Below are 20827 nucleotides of genomic sequence, written 5' to 3' on the forward strand. Positions count from 1 at the left end.
CGGTCCCTCCTGCAGGTGGTGAGCCCACTGGAAGGCGGCCCCACGTCGCTCCTTCGGGCTGAGCCCGGCCGGACCCTGTGGGGGAAGGCCCGGCCACCCTGTTGTTGTGGGACTCCTGAGGCAGCTGACGGGTACCGGCAGGCCAAGCGAACTGCAGCCCGGGTGGTTATCGAGGCAAAAACTCGGGCCTGGGAGGAGCTCGGTGAGGCCATGAAGAAGGACTATCGGCTAGCCTCGAAGAGATTCTGGCAAACCGTCCGGCGCCTCAGGAGGGGAAAGCAGTGCCCCACCAATGCTGTTTACAGTAGAGGTGGGGAGCTGTTGACCTCAACTGGGGATGTCGTTGGACGGTGGAAGGAATACTTCGAGGATCTCCTCAATCCCGCCATCACGTCTTCCATTGAGGAAGCAGAGGCTGAGGGCTCAGAGGCGGACTCGTCCATCACCCAAGCTGAAGTCACCGAGGTAGTAAAGAAACTCCTCGGTGGCAGGGCACCGGGGGTGGATGAGATCCGCCCTGAGTACCTCAAGTCTCTGGATGTTGTGGGGCTGTCTTGGCTGACACGCCTCTGCAGCATCGCGTGGCGGTCGGGGACAGTGCCTCTGGAATGGCAGACCGGGGTGGTGGTCCCTCTTTTTAAGAAGGGGGACCGGAGGGTGTGTTCCAACTATAGGGGGATCACACTTCTCAGCCTACCTGGGAAAGTCTATGCCAGGGTACTGGAGAGGAGAATACGGCCGATAGTAGAACCTCGGATTCAGGAGGAACAATGTGGTTTTCGTCCAGGCCGTGGAACACTGGACCAGCTCTATACCCTCTACAGGGTGCTGGAGGGTTCATGGGAGTTTGCCCAACCAGTCCACATGTGCTTTGTGGATTTGGAAAAGGCATTCGACTGTGTCCCTCGCGGCGGCCTGTGGAGGGTGCTCCGGGAGTATGGGGTCGGGGGCCCTTTACTAAGGGCTGTCCGGTCCCTGTATGACCGAAGCAGGAGCTTGGTTCGCATTGCCGGCAGTAAGTCAGACTTGTTCCCGGTGCATGTTGGACTCCCGCAGGGCTGCCCTTTTGTCACCGGTTCTGTTCATAATTTTTATGGACAGAATTTCTAGACGCAGCCAGGGGTCGGAGGGTGTCCGGTTTGGTGACGACACGATTTCGTCTTTGCTCTTTGCAGATGATGTTGTCGTGTTGGCTTCATCAGACCAGGACCTTCAGCATGCACTGGGACGGTTTGCAGCCGAGTGTGAAGCGGCTGGGATGAGAATCAGCACCTCCAAATCCGAGGCCATGGTCCTCAGTCGGAAAAGGGTGGCTTGCCCACTTCAGGTTGGTGGGAAGTCCCTGCCGCAAGTGGAGGAGTTTAAGTATCTTGGGGTTTTGTTCACGAGTGAGGGAAGGGTGGAACGGGAGATTGACAGAAGGATCGGTGCAGCTTCTGCAGTAATGCGGTCGATGTACCGGTCTGTCGTGGTGAAGAAGGAGCTGAGCCGCAAGGCGAAACTTTCGATTTACCGGTCAATCTACGTTCCTACTCTCACCTATGGTCATGAGCTCTGGGTCATGACCGAAAGGACAAGATCCCGGATACAGGCGGCCGAAATGTGCTTCCTCCGCAGGGTGGCTGGGCGATCCCTTAGAGATAGGGTGAGAAGCTTAGTCACTCGGGAGGAGCTCGGAGTAGATCCGCTGCTCCTCCACATCGAGAGGGGTCAGCTGAGGTGGCTCGGGCATCTGTTCCGGATGCCTCCTGGACGCCTTCCTGGGAAGGTGTTCCGGGCGCGTCCCACTGGGAGGAGACCCCGGGGAAGACCTAGGACACGCTGGAGAGACTATGTCTCCCGGCTGGCCTGGGAACGCCTTGGTGTCCCCCCGGAAGAGCTGGAAGAAGTGTCTAGGGAGAGGGAAGTCTGGGCATCTTTGCTTAGACTGCTGCCCCCGCGACCCGGCATCGGATAAGCGGGAGAAGATGGATGGATGGATGGATGGATGGCATCTTGCTTGTTCAAACAAGCTGGAATAAAATATTCCACATGATAAACCATGGCCTCAGCATTATATATATTACTTAGAGGTCATTCCAGACTTATATGAATCAACCTGATGCCCAACCTCTGGATGGATTTCTCTTCGATTGGAGACCACTTGCTGCAGCTCAGGATGGTTCCACACAAACAGCCTAAAGAGCCATGAGATTGCTGTGGAAGGTCAAACTCAAGAACCATGAAAATCTCAGTCTTGGACTGGTTTTGGACTCTTCATAGTGTGTTGAGACCATAAAGACACACATCCTCTTCAAGTTGATGAATAATTTTTCAGTTGACTAGAGTGATTTTATTTTATTTTCACCACTGTCCATTTTGGTGATTTGAACAACCTTTTGCTGCACATAACAGCTTTATTTTTCACAGCCTTCCTTGCTCAAATTTGTCAAGTTGACCAATATCAGTAAGGACATTTTGTCAAATTTGTCAAGTTGACCAATATCAGTAAGGACACTGTTAATAAATAACAGACCAAAATAGAAATCAAATACCTCCCCACCCACCAAGAAATAATAAAATGTAATAAAATGAGACAACTTTTAATCAATTACAATTTGTTCAAAACATTTTAATGGTGGTTAAAGTACACAGTTTAAGCTTTTAATTACATATATCCTTGTTGCAGTCTAACCTCCACCTTGAACAGTATGTCGTTTATACTGCACACTTCACTGATGTCACACAGTCCTCATACAAGTCCTGCATCACCCTCACATACTTCTCTGACACACCTGACTTCCTCATATAATACCACAACTCCTCTCTTGGCACCCTGTTGTTTGCTTTCTTCAAACCCACATACACACAATGCACTTCCTTCTGACCTTCTCTATAGTTCTCTATCAACATTATTAAAGCAAATATTGCGTCCTTCTGAGGCATGAAACCATACTGCTGCTCACAGATGGTCACCTCTTCTCTCAGCACTACTCTTTCCCATAACTTCATGGTGTGACTGATCAACTTTATTCCTTTGTAGTTACTGCAGGTCTGCACATCTCCCTTATTCTTAAAGATCAGTACAAGCACACTCCATCTCCATTCCTCGGGCATCTTCTCACCAACCAAAATCTTGTTAAACAATCTGATAAAAAAACTTCACTGCCATCTCTCCTAAACATCTTCACGCTTTTATCGGTATGTCATCTGATCCTACCGACCTTCCACTCTTCATCCTCTTAATTGCTGCTCTCACTTACTAAATATCACTTACCTCCTTACTAATCCTATCCTCTTCCTGCTTCACCATCTCCACACCTCCAACCTTCTCTCTCTCTCTCTCTCTCTCTCTCTCTCTCTCTCTCTCTCTCTCTCTCTCTCTCTCTCTCTCTTATATTCTTTATTCATCAGCTGCTCAAAACACTCCCTCCTCAACACACCTTCTCAACACGCATTTCTCACTAGTCAACACATTTCCATCTCCATCCTTTATTGCTCTAACTTGCAGCACATCCTTCCCAGCTCGGTCCCTCTGCCTGGCCAATCAGTATAAATCCTTTTCTCCTTCCTTAGTGTTTAACTTCACATACAGCTCCTCATATGCCTTTTCGTTAACTTTCGCCTCATCCCTCTTCACCTGCTGCCAGCATCTTCCTGTAATCCTGCCTACTTTTCTCATCACTCTGCTGATCCCAATCCTGTTTTGCCAACTTCTTTCTCCTTATGCTTTCCATCACTTCCTCTTTCCACCATCATGTCTCTTTGTCTTCCTTTCAATTTCCAGATGGCACACCAAGTACTTTTTTAGCTGCCTCCCTCATCACTCCTGCAGTAGTTATCCAGCACCTCTTCAACACTACCTGTCCCCTGTCTGACCTTTTCCCTGAATCTCACACTACAGTCTTCTGCCTTCAGTTTCCACCATTATATTCTTCTTTCAGTCCTCACTCTCCTCCTCTTCTTCACCTCAAAAACCATCCTAAAGACCAGCATCCGATTCTGTCTAGCTACAAAATACCTGTCCACTGTCCCCTGCCAACATCTTAGAGTCTCCAATTTCCTTCAGGTAGCATCTCCAATATATAAAACATAGTCCACCTGTGTGCACCTTCCTATGATCCTCTTTTCATATAATAAGTGTTCACCACTGCCATTTCCATCCTTTTAGCAAAATCTACCACCAGCTGCCTTTCCACATTCCTTTCCTTAAGGCCATACCTAACCATCACCTCTGTTCCCTTCACCTACATGCACATTAAAGTCTGCCCCAATCACCAGTCATTCATTCCTAGGTACAACTTTTACCACTTTATCTAACTCACTCCAAAGTTTTTTCTCACAATCCACTTGTGGAGCATAATTACTGATGACATTTATCATCACCCCTTCAACTTCCAGCTTCACGTTCATCAAACTTTTAGAAACTCTATTTACCTCCATTACACTCTTACTGTACTCTTTCTTCAGGATCACACCTACACAATGTTTCTCTACACCTCCAATGTACCTGGCTTTACTCCCTTTTCACTTGTTCTCCTGAACACACAACATATCTACCTTTCTCCGCTCCATCATATCAGCTACCTCGCTCCGTTTACCAGTCACCAGTCTACTGTCGGCCAACAGTAGCCCAATTTCCACTGGTACCCTGTTGGCTAACGATACCTGTGGCAGTCATTGGAAACCCGGGGCTCAGCCGATCCAGTAGGAAATCTGGTTTGTTATCCGCATATTTGACTGGCACATGTTTTACGCTAGATGCCCCTCCTAACGCAACCCTCCCAATTTATCCAGGCAATTTATCCAGTGCTCTAAGAGTGCACTGGCTTGTGCAACCCCAATGGCTGGGTTACGTTTATGATTACATTGATTACATAAAATAGTGATTTTATGGCACAAACTTTCATTCTCACCTTTGTATTTTTTCACCTTTTGAAGCTGTGGGGCTAAAACAGATAAAATTGTTTAGGTTATATTGGGTAAATTTTATGTAAATAAAAGTATAACTAGATAAAACAGTGTAATGTAGTCATAAGGTAAATGGCCAGCATGACAGATTGCAGTTATGGAATGAAACTGTCAGAATGTAATTGTTAAACTATCAAATGTAATTGTTCTCTGATGTTATTTACATATTTGTTAAATGATTAAGCAATGATTATGACTCATTTAGAAACAAAAAGTATTTTATTGTATCTTTACTCTTCTTACAGAACCCTATATGGAATGAAGTCATTAGTTCAGATCAAAACTGAGCAGGTTATTGAATATTTTAGAATAGATATTATCATATTTTAATATATTAGATTTTAGGTATGAAATTCAGGTGCTAAAAATCTAGATTAAAAAATCCAGATTTTAAATTTTAATTAAATTAAATGTTTTTTAACCTGAAATGACTTTACTTCTTATTTTTAACTATGCAATATTTTGCAAGTATTTGCAATACCTGAATTAATTTATAACCTATACAGACCTATAAACCTACACAGACTTATAGACTTAAAAAAAAAAATCTTAATTTAGTTCCCTGGTAGGCCTCCTTCCTCTTTTCCAAAGTGAAATGACCTGAGCTGCCCATAATTTGGTATCATTCATTTAAATAAAAATGTGGAGGAGCTGTAATTTCTGCACAATCCATTCAATTCTTCTTGGTTTCTGCCAATTGAATATGAAACAGTATTGCACAATGATATCTTGAATCAATGAATAATACTTTATACACTATGGTGTATAAAGTATTTTCCTGATGAGGAACTGATCTTACATGGTGAAAGGTATACACGGTGTATCAGTTCCTCTTCAGGAAAATACAAGAACTGTTGAGCAGCTAGAATTCTGCACTTGGCAAGGATGGAAAAACATTGCTCAACCAAAACACCAGCAACTGGTCTCCCAGTTCCCAGATGTATAAGTTCTGTTGTTAAAAGAAGAGGGGGTGTTACACAATGGTAAAGAGCGCTCTGTCCCAAATTTTTTGGGACATGTTGCAGCCATTAATTTCTAAATGAACCTATTCATTGTCTTAACATTTTACATTTCCTCAATTTTAAACATTTCATATGCTTTGTATGTTCTGTTGTGACCTACAGATGGTTTTTTTGAGGTTTGCATATCATTGCATTCTGTTTTTAAAAGAAAGTGAATAAATTATTACATTTGCATTTTTTATGAGTTAAAGTGAGTGTGTTAAAACAGAGAAAACACTAGGTACAGGGAGTTCTTCAGGATCAGAGTTGGGATTATGTGAAATAAAATTATGGTATAAACTGCAGTTCAATTTAAGCAAAAACTGTAATAAAGACAAATTATTTTTAAAAATTACCTTTCTTGTAACAGATAACTGCAGTTACTATCAAAGCAACAGCAATAAGACATGCTGAAACTGAAGCCACAACAATCCACATCCAAACAGCAAAGACTTTACCTAAAATAAAAGTTTACAGTTAGATATTTTTAAGAAACTGAGCATGTGTGATTATAAACACACTCTCACAAACAGGATAAAATTTAATTATTCACAAGTTTTGACAGAAAGGACTGTGTGTTTATCATGCTTATGTTTCATCTTTAATCACCACATCTGTAAATATACAGCAGAATGTTACAGTCTAAATAAAGTGTTTTAAATCATAGACACTTACTATTAATAATAATCTCTGTCTCCACCATGTGATTCTTTTGCTGAAGTCTGCAGTAGAATCTGTTGGAGTCACTATAATCATGAACAGTGATGCACCTTGTCACACTGAAGCCCTCACTGTCTCTGTATATTAATGTTTCTTTAGCAGGCAGAGTGACTAATTTTCTGTCCAGCCACAGAACTTCAGGTTCAGGTTTCCACCCTCTGGACTCACACACTAAATTAATCCCGCCTGAGTTATCATAACTCTCCATCATGATCACCGGGTGGCTTCCCAGAGCTACAATCAACAAACAAGAATATAGTGATATATTAAGAGTATATTCAAGTATATATACGACCAAGAAATAGAAATCCAAACAAAATAAAAATAGAAGATTTGATTATTGGGAAAACTTTGAATAAAAAAACACTACCACAGTGTGATTGCGCACTCTAAACACATACATTGTGGAAGCATCTTTTGCCTTCATTACAGATTATTATGCAATAAGTCTTTGTGAATAAGTCTCTATTAACTTTACACATCTAAACTTTGAAAATTTGTCCCACGCTTCTTTGCAAAAAAAGTTAAAGTTCATTCAGATTATGAGGCGATCGCCTGTATATATCCTGTATATGGCTCTTTTAATGTCATTCTAAAGGTTTTTGATGGGATTGAGGTCAGGGCTCTCACTGGGCCATTTCTGGACTGTGATCCTGTTCTGAAGCCATGTCTTTATTGATTTTGATGTGTGCTTTTGGTCATGAAATGTAAACTTCCTCTCCATTTTCAACTTTTTGACAGAAGGGTTTATGCCAAAATTGCTTGGTATTTGCAGGTATTTATTTTCCCATTTATCTTGCCCAGCTAAAGTGAAGCAGCCCTAAAATATAATGCTACCCTCACCATGCTTCACTGTTGGTATGGTGTTCCTTGGATGATGTTTTTTTTTGGCAATGTGCCAAACATACTTTTTTGAATTATGGCTAAAAAGTTTAAACTTTGACTTGTCAGACCATAACATGTTTTCCCACATGGTTTAGGGTGACTGAATGTATCTTATGGCATAATTGGCTTGGATATTCTTCTTTATGTGAAACGGCTTGCCACCCTACCCCACATCCCAGACTTGTGTAGAATACAAAATGGTAGTCACATGAAGGAGTGATCAGTAGTACCTTCATTGTTGCTATTGGACTCTTGATAGCCTTCTTGATAAGTTTTCTCCTTGTCCTCTCATCAATTTTGGAAGGTTATCCTGATCTTTGCAACGTCTCTGTGCTGTCACATTTTGTTCAATTATTGATGATCGTTTTGCCAGTGTTCCATGGTACATTCAGTGTCTTCAATATTAATTTTAACTGTTTCTTTGGAAACGCTCACTAGAATGCAACCCCAAACATGCAGACTGCAACAGAGTTTTATCTGGCTTAAATCAGAATTACTTCAATTGATGGCAGGTGTATACCATTTACACGCTAATAATAAATGTGACTGGTTAACTGAGAACAGTTAGAGCCTGGATTAGGAATGAAAGTGCAGACTTATGGAATAAGGGTGTTGTAGTTTTTTTTTTTTTTATTATTAAGAATGTTCCCAACTATTATTATTTTTCTCTGGAGGTTTGCTTGTTAGAACATCACATTAAAGATAAAATAAGTCTGACATTTATGTTATTTCAGTCTTTATATTATTCTGTCTTTTATAAGGGTGTCCAATATCCTTTGCCACTCAAATTCTACAGTACATAACTGCCTTCTCTTTACTGGGATTGCTATTATGTGTAAACAATTTTTTTTAAATAATAATAATCACATAAATGTAAATCTTATATAGTCCTTATACTAAAGCTTTCTGTTAATTTGTTGATTTGACGAGCCATGTTTTAGATGCACACTGCCACCTAGTGAGTGTTTGTCTGCATAAACCAGGCTTGGAAACCTGTCATTTAAGAAAAAAACTATTATTGTAACTCTTACACAAATAAATATATAAAAAAATAAGTAAAGACAATAAAAATGCCGACTTTTCTAGACATATTAGAATTACTTTATATATGCACAAATAATTAATAATGTTTCTTGTACTTTAACATTCAACACATGTATGTATGTATGTATGTATATGTATATATATATATATATATATATATATATATATATATATATATATATATATATATATATATATATATATATATATATATATATATATATATACACACACACACATGCACATAAAACAGCTGTTTCCATACCGGACTGAGATTCCATAAAGCTGTGGAGAATCAGGAGAATCAAACACAAGATAATCCATGGAAGGCAGGTAATTAAAATGGCTTTAATCAATAACATTCAATAAGATTAAACAGATTACACACATAAATACAGTGATATTTATCTCGTCTCCGAACACTTACCCATTTTTGAGAATATTTTGCCTTATTTTTTATTTTCTAAATAAATACACCCCGAAAAATCCCGTTCCTTCAGGTCTCAAACTTGTGGTTACTTTCGTTTTCGTTCGTTTCTGCACCACACTGTTATTTTCTCCTGATTCATGATGGCAAATGCCGCATGCTGCGTAGACTCAAGGGTGAAATATGAAACTAAAACACGTGTTCCGTTATTACAGAGACTTTGACAATACAGTATAACAACTGGTTAATCAGACACCTGAATCTGATCCTATAAAACCCCTGACATTGTCCAAGTGTCCATTAGGAAGAACTGAAATCTAAAGGAGGGTGGTCACACCAAATACTGATTTGATTTAGATTTTTTCCTGTTCGTTTGTTATCACTTAAATAATACCTATTTTGAAAGTATTTTCGCTTTAAAGAATTTCTTCACAACGGCCTAAATCACAGTAAAACAAACAAGAAGCAAGGGGATCATTTTAGTTGCAAGAGGACAGTTGTCTCATTTATTGATCAATACATAAGAAAACATTTCAAAGACATTAATTATAATAATTGATGTGGAATGGCAACAGCTGCTGAGTTTAGGTCCAGTTTGGAAAAAAAGGCATAAAAACTGCAAAGTTGTACAACAGTAAAATCTGAACAGAAGAAATAACAATGCTCTTTAACAGGATTTGGTCTGTTTTAAAGACAGTTTTAATAAAGTAAGGGCAGTAAACCCTGAGACATGAACAAATAAGAGTAGGGTTCAGCTGAGTGACTTTCTATCTTTCTGTAATATTTACTGTATAACTAAATAAATAAAATAAAATAAAAAGAAACACTGCAGGGTGAAATCTAATTTTCCTCACATTTTTAAGCCAAACAGTTTGGATATGTCTTTCTATGAAGGCTATCTCGGTGAATTTCATTTAGCCAATGTTAGCGACAACCCTAACCATTATTTTTTGTGTGAATGCAAAGAAAATAACTAAAATACTACTAAAATAAATCTAAATTCTAAACCTTTGCATTAATCTGGCATAGTTCTGCTCTTTAACTGATGTGAAAAATGTGTTAGACCAGATCAGCAACTGATGAGCATCAGTGATGGCTTAGTCATGGCTCCCAAACACATTGTTTATTTGCTGAGTCACTCTTATGAAGGTAGTACGGCGACTCAGTTCCTTCAGCTTAGCAGCTCCCACGTAGGTGCAGGTGGAGCGAACTCCGCCGAGCACGTCCTTTACAGTGTCCTCCACTGGCCCTTTAAAGGAAACCTCTACTGTCTTTCCCTCAGATGCCCTACATCAACATGAATTAAAGGAAGAGAGAGAGAGAGAGAGAAAGAGAGAGAGAGAGAGAGAGAGAGAGAGAGAGAGAGAGAGAGAGAGAGAGAGAGAGATTTGTAATAGAGAACTTGTCTTTTCAGAATATATCTGTATGCTGCCTAATATCCTTATAACAATACATGTTAAAACTATTCATTCTGATTTTTCTCTCCAGTACTGAGTACTGTGCCAGTCTTCCTCTTACCTGTACTCTGCTACTCCCCCTGCGTGCTTCTTCATGGCTGTATCTGAGCTCATGCCATAGAACAGTTTGTATTTTTTGCCATTTTTCTCAATGGTCTCACCCCCACTCTCAGAGTGGCCTGCCAACATTCCACCCAGCATCACAAAGTCTGCCCCCGCACCTGTCCATCACACAACACAGCCAATCAAATATAATTCAGAGAATGTTAGAAAATGAAGAAGAAAAAAAGAATATGCACGTATATTTAAGTGGCTCTTGGTTTCTGTGGTTTTGTAAAGTTGGAGGACAGAGTATACAAGCCATGTACTCGATTAAATGTAGAGATACAGTACGTAACATATTACTCCAGTAAAAGTAAAAGTGCCCCTTTTAAAATATTACAGTGGAACCCGGTTATCTCGCCCTCGGTTAACTCGCCAACCCTATTAAGTCGACGTTTTTGAAGTGGAACCGCCAAATTCTCGCTTTGTCTTAGCATTTTTTATTCGGTTATTTCGATTCTTTTATGTCGACGAACCCTGATATCTCGAGCACAAGAGGGGGCAAATTTGCCACTTAACGTCGGTTATCTCGATCCGTATGATCAATCGCCGGCTTTTGCCACGTCACCATCTCACTACCGTACTTTCGCATATATAAGACGCGCCTTATAGAAGGTTTTACATACCCCTCACCCAGGGTGGGTCTTATATACGCGAAAATACGGTAGTGAGACGGCACTGTGCAGCTGCAGAAGAACTAGCAAAAGTGGCGGAGAAATCAAGCCTTACAGATGCTACAGGTGTAGGACACTTTTTTCAGAGCTGTGTGTCAGAGTGAAATGACTCCAGAATTTAATGTTGACACTGGTTAGCTTTTTGTAAAAACGAACTACACCCCGCACATTTTGTGTGATTTTGTGAGCGATCTTTGTGTTTTCAATGTTGGAGAATATAATAAAGGTTTGTTTTGAGAATCGACGGTGGTATTTATTGTATACTGGTAAATTTCTGCTGTTGGTTGGTGTACATATGCCTTTTGGTGTAAACAAACATGTATGTACTTTTTTATAACATGCCTTCTTCAAACAAATCGCGGCAACACTGTTGTGTAAAAAAACCTCCAAAACCACGTGCATGTACATTCTCATTTATTAAGGCACATCATGTACATAAAGAAATTTTAAGCACGTTAATATATTGCCGCCATTTTGATTTTCGTTTATCTCGATCATCGGTTACCTCAATGCTTTTTGGCGTCCCCTACGCCGTCGACATAACCGGGTTCCACTGTACTTCAGTAAAAGTATTTGCCTTCAAATGTACTTAAGTATCCAAAATACTATGATTTGTTATGGCTACGAGACTTTTTGTCACAACTCAGTCTTACATCAACTCAGTTTATGTGAAAAGACTCTGTTACTCTTAACACACAAATCTATTAATAGACTGATATTAATGAATCAAACACTGATTGATATCTATTAAAATTATGATTAGCCCAAAACCTTCTTCTATCAGTTATTACCCTCTAAATGTTCTGCTTGCTGTTCAACTAATGCTGACCTATAGGTTGGTGCTAAGTAGATACCACCAAGCAGCAATCAAAACGAGTTTAAAACAGAGAGCATGATCCACTCTAATTGGTGGCTTCAGTCTCTATCAATAAATGCAATCTAATACTGGTACTCTGATGGGAGAAAAGGGCAATCACATAGGTAGTTGGTAATAAACCAATCCCCTATTCTGGAGTGTTTTAAGTGCTTTTTACTCTACTTAGTTTATGAATTAGGAAAATGAATTTGTTGGGTCATATTTAATATCATATCTTTGTAGTCTCTAAACTAGCCCCATTGCATTAATCTGGAAAATATTGATTGTGCTGTTTAAATTCAAAGCTTACTTTGCCACAGTTTCTTAGATCCAAAGCCCTTACATCTACCGTCCCAGACCTGAACGAAATTACTGATTGCCTCGACCCAGATTCCACTCCAAGATGTATGTTAGAACAAGCTCATTCCCCAGACGACTTCATTATCATAGAGGGAGTTAAGTAATGTGTGGAGAATATATGAATGACCGTCAACCTTGGGAGCTGAAACAAGATATCAACGACCACCTCTGAACAAAGAGGTATGTATGTATGTGACGGTGATTAACATTTAGAAAGATATCTGGCTGAACAATAGTCATCCTACTATACATAAGAAAAGAAAGTGATCACTTTCCATGCTTATACTCAATTTGCATTTGGAGCAAAACTTCATTTACATTACAAGCAAAAAGACTAGTCTGAAAACACTTTCAAATGTTTGGTCAGGAATTATCCTGGGTTCTTTTGACTCAGATGAACGACGGAGGCTTCATCCGCTTTGTTCTGTTACCCTGGGATAACAATCTTCTTCACTGAGATCAAAATTTAACTGCCATTCTTACCCACACCTTAAGTCATGCCCCAGAAGAGGAAACCTCTGCTAGCAAAGCCTCAATGTGTAAGCGTATACTTTTGCCACCATCACTAAACACATACCTATGTGCCATGGTTGAAAAGCAGGAATTGCTAGCACCATGGTCTTACATAGATCAACAAAGCTGGTGAAAGGGAAACTGTATACCTGAATCATCCCATCTGCACACAAAATCACACCTACAGTCTCTAACCAGTGAATTTCTGTATGCTGTGCAGGTCAGCATTAGTGTTTCATCATAAGCAATAGTACATGTTTTATCAATAGACATGGTGGCCCATTAATACACTATGAAACTAGTTCCTACCACGCTTGACTGTACAACAGTCAAAACAACAACAAAAAAAAAGATGTTGTAATGCACCATTACAGACAAAATACCAAGACAAGTATCTTTCGTTATATTCTAGAACATATATTATTGTACTAACAGCAAGAAAAATGCTTGCACTGTAAAATAAACGAATTCTGTCCTATTTTGGAGCAAAGAAACATACCAAAAGCCTTAGAGACATCACCAGGACAGGTACATCCTCCATCCTGGGTGAGAAAACATAAAGAAAATGATTAAAATCTAGCAAAAACATCTGCTATCTCACATGAATGCCTTGGCTGAACTACTGTGGAATAAGTAGATAACTGTAGCTCACAGAAATAATGTGTCCACCCAGGCCATGTGCAGCATCAGCACACTCGATGACAGCACTGAGCTGAGGGTAGCCTACGCCTGTCTTCTTCCGGGTTGTACACACTGAGCCTTCACAGAAAGAACAGATATACGTATATCAGGTAAGTTAAAACATATACTGCACATAATAAATACCAACACACAGACACCAGTAGATGATCTAAACATGAAGCTAAGCATTAGAATTAAGAGACACGATTTTGTGTTATCACCTGGACCAATGCCAACTTTGATGATGTCGGCACCGGCGAGAATCAGCTCCTCCACCATCTCTCCCGTGACCACATTGCCAGCCTTGACAGAAGTATAAAACCATGTTAACAACAATCCCACGGCGTTTATCTACCAAACAAATACACTCGAGCCGACTATCTGTCTGTATAAACAATGCACCTACCAAACAGTGTTACCAAACAGGATGAACCACTGACCATGATGGTGTGCGAAGGAAACTTCTGCCTCACGTCCTTGACAAAATGCACAAAGTGTTCCGAATATCCATTCGCTACGTCGACACAAATGTACTGTAGCTGAGGCACAGCTGCTAAAATAGCAGAAAGCTTCTCAAAATCCGTCTCGCCTGTTCCCGAACTGACGGCCACGCTCTGAAGGCAGAGAGGAAGAAAAAGATACAGGCAAAATAGAGACTATCAGAGCAGCATTATTGTGTAATCATTACTAAGTAAGGAACAAAACATTCTGTCCTTTACTATGCTGGAAAAAATTTAAAAGCAGAGTTTTATCTGTGACTGTTATATAGTGCAGACCCTGAAGGCTCCTTCAATTAGTGCTACATAAATGTATTTTACAGAAAGCATACATACAGTAGGTCTGTCATATTAATAAACCGTACAGTAACAGTGATATAGGATTGAAATACAGGATTCAAAGCAAAGAAGACAAATATGATTTCCATTTTTTTTTACCTCTACGCATTCAGGGTGCTTTGCTGCAAATTCTTTCCAGTCGTCAATGCAGTAATGTTTGTGGATGGCAGTGAAAAGAGAGAACTGGAGGAAAACAGTGGATTATTTAACCTTCTCACTGATGTTCATGAGATTATGTCTGCTTTAACCCAGAACAAATAAATGACTTTCTGTTATAATAAAAATCATTTTATGTACTGTCAAACAGTGTGGGTTGCACTCAGGAAGTGTGATACACTCATACCGAATGCAGTGCCAAGGCCATCTCAAACGTTCCGACCGTGTCCATGTTAGCGGCGATGATGGGAATGCCTCTGTAACTGCCTTTTGAGTTTCGGAAAGAAAAGCTGCGTATCAGATCCACCTTACAATAAAGAGAAAATAAAAAGATGAAAAAGGCTTAACACATGTTCTGATAAATGAATGTTCTGACAATGAGCTATTTTAGGATACATTTCACTGATAAGTACCTCACTGCGGGACTTGAGCGTGCTGCGTTTGGGACGGAGAAGCACATCTTTGAAGTCGAGTTTGATGTCGTTCTCGATGCGAGGCATGGCTGCTTCAAATTGGGACTGATAATGTATCTATGTGTAGCAGAGTGGTCTTTGGACCTTCTATTTGCTTTAAACAGATAGACTGTCCCACACTCCTGTGGGAAAAAATGAGTAGTAGAAATGCATCATGGTTTTTTTGCAACAGAAAAGCTAAAGCTTCCTGTGTATTCAGAAATAAATGCTTTGGAAAGAGTTTTGTAAAAAATCATATATAATTCATATAAAATATAAATGTATAAAACCATGAACATTTTCCTGAGGTTCTACTAACAAAAGTTTTGAGATGAATTTCAGGAAAATGAAACAACCTGGAACCTAATTTCTTGTTAAATTCAGTAACAAAGAGTGTTAAAGTTATAAAAGCACCAACACTTCATCCCAGCATTTCTCAGAGATATTAATAAACTGCTATAGCAATAGAGTATAATCATGTAATAACTTCATGGTGGTGTCTAGGAACAACAAATTCTGTTCATTGCCAACACTAAATTTCATTTCACGTGCACATCATTTCCACGGCATTATACAAAGCAGATTATCAGAAATCCAGATGGAGGTTTAAATCCCTAATCATCCCTGTGGCATTTGATGGATTTAAACTCCATACATCATAGCACACATTATACCAGATACCAAAGATAAACCTTTACATTTTCAACACATTCTTACAGGTTTGCTGGCTGAACTTACATCAGAAACACTGACACTGTTTTTTTTATTACTATTATTTTTTAAGAAGCACTAAAAATGGCTGATGTTCAGACATTTGTCATGGTTGAATAACCATGAATAACCTGATCAATGCACATTATAAAATACACAGATCACAGTAAAAGGTCAAACATGTAACATAAATAAAAACATATGAAGATAATAATGCATGATTACCTACTGCTGCTGCGAGTGCTACTTTAAAACGTGATGAAAGATAAACGACAGGAAGCGGCATAAAAAAAAGGCGGTTTCTGCGTGTTGGACACTTTAGAGTGATGTGTGCAGTGTAGTTTTATAGACAGAGGTGTCCTGTGTGAGAGCACTGGGAGATCACTGTACACGGACTACAACGCGATCACGTGTTTAAGTCGCGGAATGTCTCGCGGTTGCCAGGTTCGCTGATTTTACCTCCTATCTCAAACGTGCAGTTCTGACTTCTTTTTTTGCCATGTACAAGGAATTTCTAATGGTGTGCTGGTGCTATTAAAAATGTAATACAATGTATATATAAAGTATACAATTTGTGCAGAGGATGTAAAAGTGAGGCGGTGCAAATGATAATATTAAAGTCCAAGTTTCAGGATTGCAATATGTTAGTCATTGTTGATTGTGTTAATGTAATGCATAGTAGTAGTATTAAGTGACGGGTACAATGTGCTGTCACACACAGCCAGAAGAACATTATAGAGAAGTGTTCTGAACAACAGCAACATAAAAGTGGTGAAATATCATTTTAGATTTAGATACATTTAGATTTAGAAACATAAGGTGATCATTTGTTTACTTTAAACTAAAGGGCTCTGGGTGGAATCGAGTCCAAAGCTTTTGTCTCTTTTTGTATGCATGTATCACATATATAGTTGTTTTTTACATTACTGATCTGTCATATACTTTGTATATTGTGTTTTTATTTAATCTCAAAATTGGCTGTATTGTCTCATATTGTACAGTCTGAGCTAAATGTTTAGTGTTATTTATGTCTGTACTTTTGAGAGTCACCAACAGCTGAAAACAAATTATTTGTTTGTGTCAACAAACTTGGCCAATAAACCAGATTCTGTTGTATGTATGTATGTATGTATGTAAGTAGGTAGGTAAGTAAGTAGGTAGGTAGGTGGGTAGGTAGGTAGGTACTGTATGTTTGTAGGTAGGTAGGTTTGGTCCCTATATATTGTGGTACATGGGCATTGTACATCGTCATTTCGGTGGACATGGCTTGGGATATCATTGATATGACAAAAATATATCTGAAGTACTGTTTTTATTTATTTTTATTTTTGTAGCACTGTTTTTAAACGAAGAAAATCAAGTTAAACTGGGTGGATTTTTATTTTATGGGAGTTAATTTGGCCACTCAGACCTGGCAACACGTGCTACCCTGGTGTTTTCTTTTTAGTTCCGTTCCCCGGTTAACACGGAACTATTTGAATATTTGTTGAATTACACGTAAAACAATTCTTTCCTATTTTATTTGGGGATATATATGTGTGTCGTTATTAACTTTGTTATTTCCACGGATATTAATACCGTCCCTCGTAGTTTCGGTCGGAACTATTAATTTCGACTAGCGGAAAGCCGGAATTATTTGTGAGTCACTCAGGAAGTTTAATTGACTGCAATAGAGACATCCTGAGAATTATTGATAGAGGTATATTCTGTCGCTTTTTTCCTGATTTATTTGTTTTATTTTCTGGGGGGTTTATTCGCCACGTGGGTTTAAGTAACACAAGCCAAAATGCTGATTAAAGTGAAGGTAAGAAACCAGTCGCCATTTTATTCACCCTACCGGTTAGCTAGCGAAATTAGCAGAGCACTTTCGTGATTTCTGTTTATTTTGTATTTCTTAGTGAAAAGCGCTGCTTTCTGTAACACACACCGCCTAGGATTTAATGCATTTTGTCTCGTTATAACTATATCAGTGAAAGTGTGTAATTCAATTATATAGTCTCGCGTTTATATGGATATTATTTCAGAATTCGCGCTAAGCGTGATGTTCATGTAGCTAACGAGCCGCCGTGCACTGTTCTTTCCTCACACAGACTCTGACTGGTAAAGAAATAGAAATCGACATCGAGCCCACAGACAAGGTGGGTTTCCTTTTGTCAGAATATTATAATTGCTAATATAATTAAAACAATGGATATATTTGATGCATTACATCCGATAGAATAAGGGTGATGTTTGCTGAATTTATTTCTCCTTGTGTGTTTAGGTGGAGAGAATAAAAGAAAGAGTGGAGGAAAAAGAGGGAATTCCACCGCAGCAACAGCGACTCATCTACAGTGGAAAACAGATGTAAATGAAACACGTTTTTTTTATTATTATTATTAAGAGATTAATGCTTAAGACCAGTGGAGAGAGTGTCCCATATGTATGTCTGTGTCCAGTAGTACATTTAATTTGTGTGTTTTATCAACTGTTTATTTAAAGCAGAATTTTTACATATTGTAGCCTGTAATGATGGTTCTTGAAATTTTCTACAAAATAACACCGTCACTATTCGCCATGGGATTGCATGCAGGAAAAGAGCTGGACTGATAAAAGAAGGCATCCTGAGCAAATGAAACCACCCCCAGTTTAATTCCGCAGTGTGCAGCACCTCTTTGCCATAATGTTTTTGTGTGTGCTTGATAACCATCACATACATGCATGTTTTATATGTGAGGAATAGCAGGGTAAACTTTAGACTGTGTATTTTCTCTAGCTGCCTTATCTAAATTCTCATACTAAAGTTTTTTATGCAGTATGTAAATTTGTAATTTTGTAATTGATTGTAATTGTAACTGCTCTCACTTGATCTCTACTATGATTGATTGCTCTCTGGCTTTCTTTGTCCTTATATTCTCCTTCTATAAACCTTTTTCTTGCTCGTTCTCAGGAATGATGAGAAAACGGCAGCAGACTATAAAATCCAGGGTGGTTCTGTATTGCATCTGGTCCTTGCTCTAAGAGGAGGGCGAGGGCATCAACACACCAACAACCTCTCGCAGGCCTTATAAACCCCAGACCCGTCTTCAGCACCACAGGCGACCTGCCAGCCTCGACACACGCCACGATTTCCTCAACCATCATCTGACCCACACCCCACGGTGGCGACTCTGCTGGCTAATGTATAACAAATTCTCTATGTTCTGTAGCAAACTACAGCATCTTCCTCTCCACACCCCCTGTTCCCCTAATTTATCCTTCTTAGAGAACCATTATGCTTGGTTTAAGTTTACAGTTAATGATGATGCTGAAAATAATTGTTAAAGTATCCCTGATGCAATAGGATTGTTGGTCAATAAAACACAGTATTGACATTTTTCTCCCCTTGAGTAGTCGAGTCTGTCGTTATTACATGGCTACAATATTTATATTTTTTCTGTTTTTGTTTTTGTTTTTTACAAATACAAGTGTTCTTTAACTTTTTTCCACATTTTAAAATGAAATAAAATAAAAAAAAGTAATTGAGGTGTAATGACTATACAAAATGAATGACAACATTGCTGTCATGGGGAAAAAAAATATGTAGTAGAATTGCTAAATTATTTACAAGTAAAAGCATGTAGGAAACTATGAGGCCCTAAAATTAGGTGCAGGGTTTGTTCCTAAACTTTCCAGAAAGGGTTTGGTTACAAAAAACATCTCAAGCTATACCTTGGTTATTTAAAAATGCACAGTTGTAATAAGTTATAGTCAGTATGCTTAATGTGTATACAGTATATATAAATGCTACAGCTGTCAAAATTAATTCGTAAATTCATTTCAACAGCACTGAGTTTATTAATGTGTGATTAATGCAGTTTCTGTTTGACCATTTTTATTAAAACATTTAATAAATATAAAAGGTGAAATGAAAACCTTCAATGCAATACACATTTATTCACGAAGTCCTTTCTTTACTCAGATTAAAAAAATTTTAATTGATCATTTTTCATCATTAAACATTTGTTTTACTGATGTGCCAAGTCTCAAATAAGCACCAAAATATGCATTGATGCAGAAAGCCGGCAATTTAATCCGTCCAAAGTTTCGTTTGGTGTCCTGATGATTTGTGTAATTTAAAACAGCAGAATGTTAAGTATGTGATTAGAAAAGCAAGACACTGTATATCTTTAGAGACGTGTTTATTCCGAACAACAACTCATACTACTCAAAACTAACACTTTTTTTTCCTTTTTTTTCCTACTCAGTGTCTCTAGCGGCAGCATAAGGAATTACACAAGACAACACATTATGACTTAAAAATATTTACGAGTATTTTTACGAGCTGCTCTGTTCTATAAACATGTACACAGTTTTGTCTGTTTAAGCAACTGGCTCAGTGCATAGAAAGAGAAGTAATAGAAACCTGTGGTCTTTCTATGTTCTTTTCATGAACATGTATTTTTCATGAACAAGGATTTTGAAAAACATTTATGACCTTTGAAACATTTCTAGTCTTCGTGCTCTATGTTAAGTATGGTTTCACTAATAATAAACACATTTGCATAAAGCATACATATTTTTTCATGCCCATGTTGAATAGAGCTTTGAAAATTTTCATCTTAAACATTAGAAAATTATTAATCTAAGGTACGCTTTAAACAGATGACGATCTGATCTCACACACTCTTTCCTCTCCTGCAGTCTGAAAAAAATGTCCCACATGGCATTCGACTACTCAGTACAAAGGGACTGGACAGACACACACACACTCACACACACATACGAACAAACTAATTAACTGCACAAAATAAAATAGTTGTTGTGCACAAATTGCTGCTAAAACAATTCAGTTTTTACATGTACAGTATTTATTATTATATAGAAAAATCATTTACATACACACATTAAAAAAAGGACTGTACTGTGAAAAACTGAAGTACCACTGTTTTCTATCCAGGATGTTTATTTCCCAAATTGTTAACAGTCTACATCACAAGTTACAATATATCACAAGTCACGATAAATACTACATTAAAAGTGT

At 38.7% G+C, this 20827-nt stretch overlaps 2 protein-coding genes across 2 annotated transcripts; one reads left to right on the forward strand and one right to left on the reverse strand.

Moving 5' to 3' along the window:
- Positions 1-9504: 9504 nt before the first annotated feature.
- On the reverse strand, positions 9505-16243 carry gmpr2 (guanosine monophosphate reductase 2). The gene is made up of 10 exons (XM_083541538.1): positions 16051-16243; positions 15076-15257; positions 14850-14969; positions 14606-14689; positions 14111-14284; positions 13892-13973; positions 13642-13748; positions 13489-13531; positions 10546-10705; positions 9505-10314 (listed from the first exon to the last, which is right to left on the reverse strand). The coding sequence occupies exons 2-10, from the start codon at positions 15160-15162 to the stop codon at positions 10125-10127; spliced, it is 1047 nt and encodes a 348-aa protein (XP_083397664.1). The 5' UTR covers positions 15163-15257; positions 16051-16243; the 3' UTR covers positions 9505-10124.
- Positions 16244-17270: 1027 nt separating this feature from the next.
- Positions 17271-19193, forward strand: nedd8 (NEDD8 ubiquitin like modifier). The gene is made up of 4 exons (XM_083541186.1): positions 17271-17629; positions 17916-17963; positions 18089-18171; positions 18755-19193. The coding sequence occupies exons 1-4, from the start codon at positions 17612-17614 to the stop codon at positions 18873-18875; spliced, it is 270 nt and encodes an 89-aa protein (XP_083397312.1). The 5' UTR covers positions 17271-17611; the 3' UTR covers positions 18876-19193.
- The last annotated feature ends 1634 nt before the right edge of the window (positions 19194-20827 follow it).

Source organism: Silurus aristotelis, assembly GCF_946808225.1.
Source record: "Silurus aristotelis genome assembly, chromosome: 5".
In the NCBI taxonomy this organism is placed as follows: Eukaryota; Metazoa; Chordata; class Actinopteri; order Siluriformes; family Siluridae; genus Silurus; species Silurus aristotelis.